The sequence below is a fragment of the Dendrobates tinctorius genome, unplaced genomic scaffold (genome assembly GCF_039654945.1).
Source record: "Dendrobates tinctorius isolate UK_male_01 unplaced genomic scaffold, ASM3965494v1 ptg000175l, whole genome shotgun sequence".
Classification (NCBI taxonomy): Eukaryota; Metazoa; Chordata; class Amphibia; order Anura; family Dendrobatidae; genus Dendrobates; species Dendrobates tinctorius.
The window spans coordinates 10,933,734-10,941,437 of record NW_027361842.1 but is presented as its reverse complement, the minus strand read 5'-3'; the positions used below and the strand labels follow the sequence as shown (position 1 = coordinate 10,941,437).

Genomic DNA, 7,704 nt, shown 5'->3' with positions numbered 1-7,704 from the left:
TCGGGTCAGAAAACAACCCGAGTAGTGTATCCAAGCGTGCAGATGTGGGGATTCGTGGATCGAGATAAAAGAGCAGCCCAAGATTAATTTTATATTTAACCACCTAAAAGGCGCACTACAAATATGCAAGCATATATTTAGAGAACAATGTACAGGTATACAGTCAGGAGTGTAGTACAAAGGATTGGGTATAGATAGGTTGTAATTACCGTGTTATGTAGCATGTGACCACAGGGAGGCGCTGATGGATCACAGGTCCAAATCTTAGTTACAGGCATTCCGGGCTGCTTCAGCAAACGTATCCTCCGGCCATCAGAAAACTCATCTCAAAATGAGCAGCTATCTCTTATCTCCTAGGCTGTCCCCTCCCACACTTTGTTGCCTCCCTTGGGCTGGCTCTCTCCTCCCATGTATGAGAATGATTTTCTGCCTAGAACCGTGGAGGTTCACAACTTTGCGCCCGAAGCTCTAAATGGGTTGGCTGTACCGCCACTGGATTCCGCTGGATGTTATCTGCGCATAGAGACCAAATATGCCTACAGTATGTACTTCCGGTTTGCTATGCTTTATAACTCCATAATCCAGAGTGCTACAGGTGGCTAAATAATATGGGTGTGTGGGAAAGGAACGCCGATTCCGGTAATGTGCTCGGCTAGGCTCAGAGATATTGCATTCTTTTATTATAGGTCATTTTCCAGATTCAATAACTCAGAGTCTGCTGCGAATTGTTGTACAATGGTGTTTCCATGTGCTTCTCTCCACTTGCCTGTAGCTGCAAGAAGCTCACACCTTGGTGCTAATTGGTGGGGACCAAGCTTCAAAGACTTTTTCCTAGCTCTTTTAATTAAAAGAAAACAATGCATGGCTTTTTATGGCCTTTGGGGATGCAAAGGGAGTTCAGGAGTGGATGATGTCCTGAACTTAAAATCCAAAATAGATTCTCGCTTGTCCCTCACACCTATCCTAGGTGATAAGTTTGTAACTAGAAAGGGGTCTGATGACCTTCACTGATCACGAGAACGGGGCTCAAAAATACCCCATCGCAATGGAGCAGTGGACCACCTCTATTCATTGTGTATGAGACAGCTTATGATACCCGAGTACAGTGCTGATCAGATTGGTTTCACAATGACTTGTAACTCTCCCTCCATGGACTATCAGTGTTTATGGGGAGGAGGGATATGTATGGTTAGGATAAGGTTTTCTAGTTTCAGAAAAGCTGTCCCCCATCTGCAGTTTATTTAAACTCAGCCTACTCAGGACCAACACTGATTTCCCGCCACTGCTACAACTGGTGTTATTGTCTGCAGCGCTGTTGACGTGACGCCAGTACTGCAGCGACACAGTGAGCTCAGAGGCTCGTGGGCAGCCGCTAAGCTCAGTTATAAACAGCAATGCTGTCGACAAGATTTCAGCGCTGCAGATAATACCAGACACCTTGAACTCAGGCAAAAAAAAAATCAGCGAGTAAAGCACAGTTTGTTTTTAACAGCCTGAGGTAGAGGGGCTTTAAAAAAACAGAAAACTAGGGGTACAGTTTTCCCATTTATATCCGAGGAGGTAAAACAATGAGTGTATGTTTGTGCTCTGCTCCCTCTGTCTATAATTGTAATGGGAAATCAAGCTCTAAACAGATTCATAGCATGCATGGAAAGGAGGTAATTCAATGAAAGACAACCTTTTGTTTCCCTTTACAACCGCATTGTGGGGGCAGAAGTTCCTTATAAATTACGAATCACCGTGCACATGCAAAACATTTATGTAAAATTAATAAATACACATAAAAATACACATAAATCCCAAATGTCCTTTCCCCCCGTCTGGGGTTCTATGTATGATTGTACCTATAAAATATTCAGACTAAAATTGTAAAAAAAATAAAAATAAATAAATTGTGAACCCTTCGGAATTACCTACATTTTCGCATAAAATACTGATAAAAATGTGGTCCGATTGTTGTCTAAGTCACAGTTACAAATAAGAAAAAAACCTTTTCATATAGTTTCCCAGCAGTTTCAGGCAGACCTGTAACAGGCCACAAAGGGATTTTTTGCCTTCCTTCATGGCATCCTTCCATGAACATGTCCTTCTAGCTCAGTGTTTTCTTAGTAGTTGACATATGAACAGAGGTTTTCTTTCTTTTCCTCTTCCAGGATTGCCTGTTGGGATCTTAATCCAAGCACTAAAGTGCACCTATTTTTTTTAACAATGTGTTAGCAGCCTTTTCCAGCTTTCTGAATCTCAATAACGCATGTTCCGAGGTCTTCTGAAAAATCTCATTTGTCAGTAGCCAGGGCTTTGTGTGCCTTTATTTAATGGCCAAAGCACCAAACAGGCAGACATTCCCAAACTCATCTCCACAAATGAAACACCTTTGGACAATTAGCATTTGGAGACGTAATTCACCGGGGTTCACTTACTTGTTCCATACTGAATGTTTGATCATGAAAAGACAGAGGCAGTACAACAATCGTGCTATTAGTTTACATTGTGCTTGCCTATCATTGTGACTTGGATAACAAAAAGCCATTTTATTAGAAACCAATGCAGAAATTCAAGCAATTGCAAAATGTTCAATCAGGACCCCCCTCCAAAAAAAATGTATGATATAGGGTAACTTTTCACAGAAGTCAATGGAAGGAGAAGCCAAATTATATAGGCATCCGCTGGCACAGTGTACAGTTTGCTTATATCAACCATGAATCTTCCTAAGGTCGCATTCAAAAACCAGGTTTTCACCCATTGTACGCTATGAAGCTGTTCACATGACTGCTTCTTTTGTAGTCACAATGTCCACAAAAAAAAATAAAAAAAGGAGAAGAATGTAATCACAAGTGTAACTTGCCTGCAAATCTGTGGAAAAATGTCAACAGCACATAAATGGCATTTTAGTGTTGTCCATTTTTCACTGTTTGCCAGGAGAAGCTCGGGAAACCTCCATCATTTTTTTGCATGGGAGAACAACTGATGAAAACTGAAGCACTTCACACTCTGATCAAACACGGATAAAGATTTAGCCGTTTTTTTTCACATGCGTGAAAAAAATGAGTATCTGAAGTAGGCTCAAAAATATTGTTTATAAAGTACCGATGCAAACAGACTATTGTTTTGTCAAAGTAGGAAAACACAGTATACAATAGCATCCCTTATTTTGTAGTATACAGTTGTGTTCAAAAGTTTACATACCCTGGCAGAAGTTTTGCTTTGTTGGCCCTTTTTTCAGAGAATATGAATGGTAACACCAAAACTTTTTCTCCACTCATGGTTAGTGGTTGGATGAAGCCATTTATTGTCAAACTACTGTGTTTTCTCTTTTTAAATCATAATAACCACTAACCATGAATGGAGAAAAAGTTTTGGTGTTATCATTCATATTCTCCCAAAAAAAAGGAAAAGAAAGAAAAAATTTTGCTGGGGTATGAAAACTTTTGAGCACAACTGTATAGTACTGAGTAAAAAATTTAGGCAGGTGTGAAAAAATGCTGCAAAGTGAAAATGCTTAGAAAGATTGAAGTGTTACGACTTTTTGTTTAGTCCATTAACAAAATGCAAAGAGGACTTTCAACAGCAATCTCAGAACAATATTCAAAATGCCATCAGAGCATTGTAATGATATCATTCAATTGTGTGTCACATAAGGATTCTCTTAGTACTTTTGCTTCCCCCTGACCCCGCACCTTTCATACATAAATACCTTTTCTATATCGGTTCAGATGTATGTAAACTGCCGCTGTCCGGTCCGCTGGGCGGGGCTTATTCACCTGCTCCCCCCTCCCTGTCTTGCTCTACACAAGAAGAAATGCGTAGAGCAAGACAGGGGGGGGGGAGCAGGTGAATAAGCCCCGCCCAGCGGACCGGACAGCGGCACTTTACATACATCTGTACCGATATAAACAAGGTATTTATGCATGAAAGGTGCGGGGTCAGGAGGAAGCAAAAGTACTAAGAGAATCCTTATGTGACACACAATTGAATGATATTACATGATATTTCAAAAAAGGGGTGACAGATTCCCTTTAAGGCCCCGTTACACATAACGATGTCCCAGCGATCCCACCAACGCTGGTATCTAGGGTAAACAGCGGGTATCCAAGAGCCGCACGGCTCTTAGTTACCCGATGTTTTACATTGGAAACCAGCATCCAGCGTCGCTGATCTCTGGCTGCCACACGCAGCGATGCGTGCTGGCCAGCGGGAGACCAACGATCAAAAAATGGCCCAGGACGATCCTGCATGATCAATGATTCCCCGTCACACACAGCAATATTGCTGGAGAGATCGCTGATGCGTCACAAAATCAGCGATCTCGCTATGTGTGACGGGGCCCTTAGAGACCTGACCGCAGATCTTCTGTGGATGAGACTTGTGCAGATCCTTTTTCTCTTCACGTGATTCCACACAGAGTGGATGATGTGAGATCAGGGCTCTGTGGAGGACATATCATCACTTCCAGGACACCTTCTTCACACGATGATACCCCTTAATGACATTGGCTGGATATTTGAGATCGTTGTCCTGCTGCTGAATAAATTTGAAGCCAATAATGCGACTCCCTGTGTTTCCCATTATTGAGAAAAACTTTAAACCTGACTAAATCCTTAACTACATTTGCTGAAATGCAGCCACAACCTAACAAGGACCCTCCTTGGTGCTTCACTGTTCCTCCAGACTCTCATTATTGTGTCACTCTTCAGTCCTTCAATAAACAAATTGCCTTTTAGTATAGCAGAGTTTTTCACATTTTGACTCATTAGTCCAGAGCACCTGCTGCCATTCTTCTGCAGCCCATGTCCTATGTTTTCATACATAGATGGGTGACTTGGCCTTTTGTCCATATGGAAGGTATGGTGTTTGGCCGCAAGTCCTCCATAAATACACTTCTGCCAGACTTCCGACCAGTAGATGGTGTAGCTCCTGCCCATTCTGAGCTGACAACACTACTGGACATCTTCCATTTTCAAGGGGAAGGAAGACTGATGTGACTGCTGGGTCCATGGCCCTCAACATTACCCATTTCTTAGTGCCCTCAATGCTGAGAAATACAGGCAGGAAGACCCTCATCCATCACACAATATCATAATGGAGGCTCCAAATGTATTTTGCAGCAGGACAATGATTCCAAACATACAGACAATGACATCAGGAACCATCTTCAGTGTAAAGAAGAACAAGGAACCCACACAAAACCCTGATCACATATCATCCAGTCTGTGGGATCCAGAAGGATCTGCACAAGTCTCATACACAGATCTGGGGTCAGTTCTCCTAGATGTTTGGAACAATCTTCCTGCTGAGTCCCTTCAAAAACTGTGTGCAAGAATCGAGAAGAAGTGATGGTCACACCAAATATTAATGGGACTTAGATTTCTCTTGTTCTCTTTTGCAGCATTTATTTCAGCTCTACCTATACCTTTTGCACAGTACGGTATCTTTTTTTATACAGCTACAATTCTACATCAACAAAATTAATAGATTTCAGCACTGTGAGGAATCTTGATGAGTTCTCCACAAAGCACTTGTGCAAGCGACATCCACACAAGATCTGTGGCTAGTTCTCCAAAATGTTGCCACAAAAAATGAGAGAAAATTAAAAGAAAGTAAATAACAAAAATCACCATTCCAGCATTGGTTCTACCTACAAAGCACTTTTCTTTCCTCAAAATTTATTTATTTTTTGCTTAATTCATGAAACATAAGTCAAAAGAAGAACAAATTTTATTATTATTATTTTTTTAAATAATGGTCAAGGATTTAATTAATCTTGTTTCAATATCATTACAGAAAATGTTATGGTACACAGTTCTTCGATATTTTCTTTGCTTCTTTTTGATTTCCACATGAATGCTGGTACACTGTAATCTGTACAAGATCAGTTTTTGATATTTTTTTTCTGTACATTTTTTTTTAAATGTATTGGTTAAAAAGGCTGTCAGCACTTAAGGAAGCAATTTTTTTTTCATTTTTTTTTCTTTTTTTTTTTTTTGTTCAAAGAAAAGGTAATTCAGTTACTGCCCAATAGTACTGAGCGGAGTGATTGCCAGGAAGTCTCTCCTCCTTGTTAAGAAGATGGGGAGTCTTGATCCAGACGCAACCACTTGGCTTTTGGCACTGTGCACATCAACACGTTATACAAGATAAAGAACAAGCAGAGCTCTCTTGTGAAGCAGTTATGAAGCATACTGATAAGGGAAACAGCAGTGTCATCTAAGCTAGTATAAAGTAAGCAGACAGCCTTGATTAAGAGCTTAAGTATTTGTACTTTAAGGATGAGAGAAACACAACTTTTGCAGGCATCTACTGCTGTCTACTAAAAGCTACTGCTATTAGACCTAGCATTTTAACACACAAAGCAATTGCAATGAAGGAAAAGTTGCCTTGATATAATCAGAATAAGGTTTTTATAAGAGGGTTTTTTTTTTTTAGAGAATATTTTTATTTTTTTTAATTTTTTTGAAAAAAAGATATTTTTTTTCAGTTTTTTTCTCCTTAAAGTCAAGTTGTTTTTTTTTTTTTTAAATTTTAGTTCAAGATGTTGACTATACTGATCAACTTTTATCCCAAATCATAAAAATTAGCTGTGCCATTGCATATTACAGGATACAGTCAATGATATGTGGACATGCATTGATGCTTCTTCTCTTGCGTTTGTCATCATAGCCTTCCAATGACCATGACGTCCACCACCTCTCCCTTGTGAAGTTCCACATACTGTTCTGTCTTTGGAGGTAGCATCAACAGTCCATTGGCACTGCGCATACTCATCAGGCGACTGCTCATCTGATTACCTGCGCGCAGAAGACATAGATGTGAGTACAAGCATCGAAAAAGAAGATGACCATTGTGTCTAAATCAGCTTGGGTTAATGTTATACCCTAGTCAGTCCCTCACCTGTGAACCTCCTCCTACCTGCCAACATCCAAAAGAGTCCCGCCACAATATCATGAGTGCATCACTACACAATGATGACATCGTACCAGGTTTCTAAATCAGTAGAGGTGTCTCGGATTTCAGCAGATCTCCAGCTTGATGGCCACATGATACTGATGTGCTCGCTAGACTAGGTACCTGCTAATTGATTGGCTCATCTCCAGTTACCCAAAATAGCAAAATATAACACATCCATAGATCGTTGGTAGTCCGAACACTGAAATTACAACTGATTCTTAAGAAGTCCCCATTTCAGTAGACCTTTGTTCAACTTTGCTCACCACGTCTTCCTTCACTGTCTATTGTATTGATGGAGATCACTCTCTTCCAGGTCTACAAGAAGGTGTTTACTAACACGGGGCAGCTGTTTTATAGATCAATAGAAAAATAATGTAAAAGCTGGAAAAAAAAAGAAAGCTAAACTTCACGAAGATCAACATAGGTCCTACGAATTGCCTCAATGTAGGGGTTTTCAATGTGGATGATGGGTTAGAAAAAGTACAGCTGGACAATGGTCATGTTTTCGTAACCAAGACCAAGTCTCCATCAATCTGGCTAAAATTTCATTTAAACCCCATGATGTTTTTTTGCAAGTGATTCCAGTCAAGGATATTTTGATTATTCAGGATCAGGCATTTTTGGAATACACTAGTTTAATGGATGTAACTATTTTTTTGAGAGGGTGAGGGGCTATTTACGTGATTTTTGTGACTTTTGTTCTTCAAAGTTTTTAAGCCAATTTGGCAGTTATTTTACTACAGTAAGTTGATGCCAATC

The 7,704-nt window shown here is 40.2% G+C and overlaps 1 protein-coding gene across 30 annotated transcripts in view; it reads right to left on the bottom strand.

Moving 5' to 3' along the window:
- Positions 1–5,697: 5,697 nt before the first annotated feature.
- The window catches only part of GPHN (gephyrin), a 663,734-nt gene continuing 661,727 nt past the window's right edge, over positions 5,698–7,704 (bottom strand). For all 30 annotated transcript variants that reach the window (XM_073551368.1, XM_073551372.1, XM_073551370.1 and 27 more), the window contains one exon: positions 5,698–6,785. In XM_073551368.1, the coding sequence (XP_073407469.1) occupies positions 6,652–6,785 (134 nt within the window). In that variant the 3' untranslated portion in view covers positions 5,698–6,651. The remainder of the gene's footprint in view (positions 6,786–7,704) is intronic.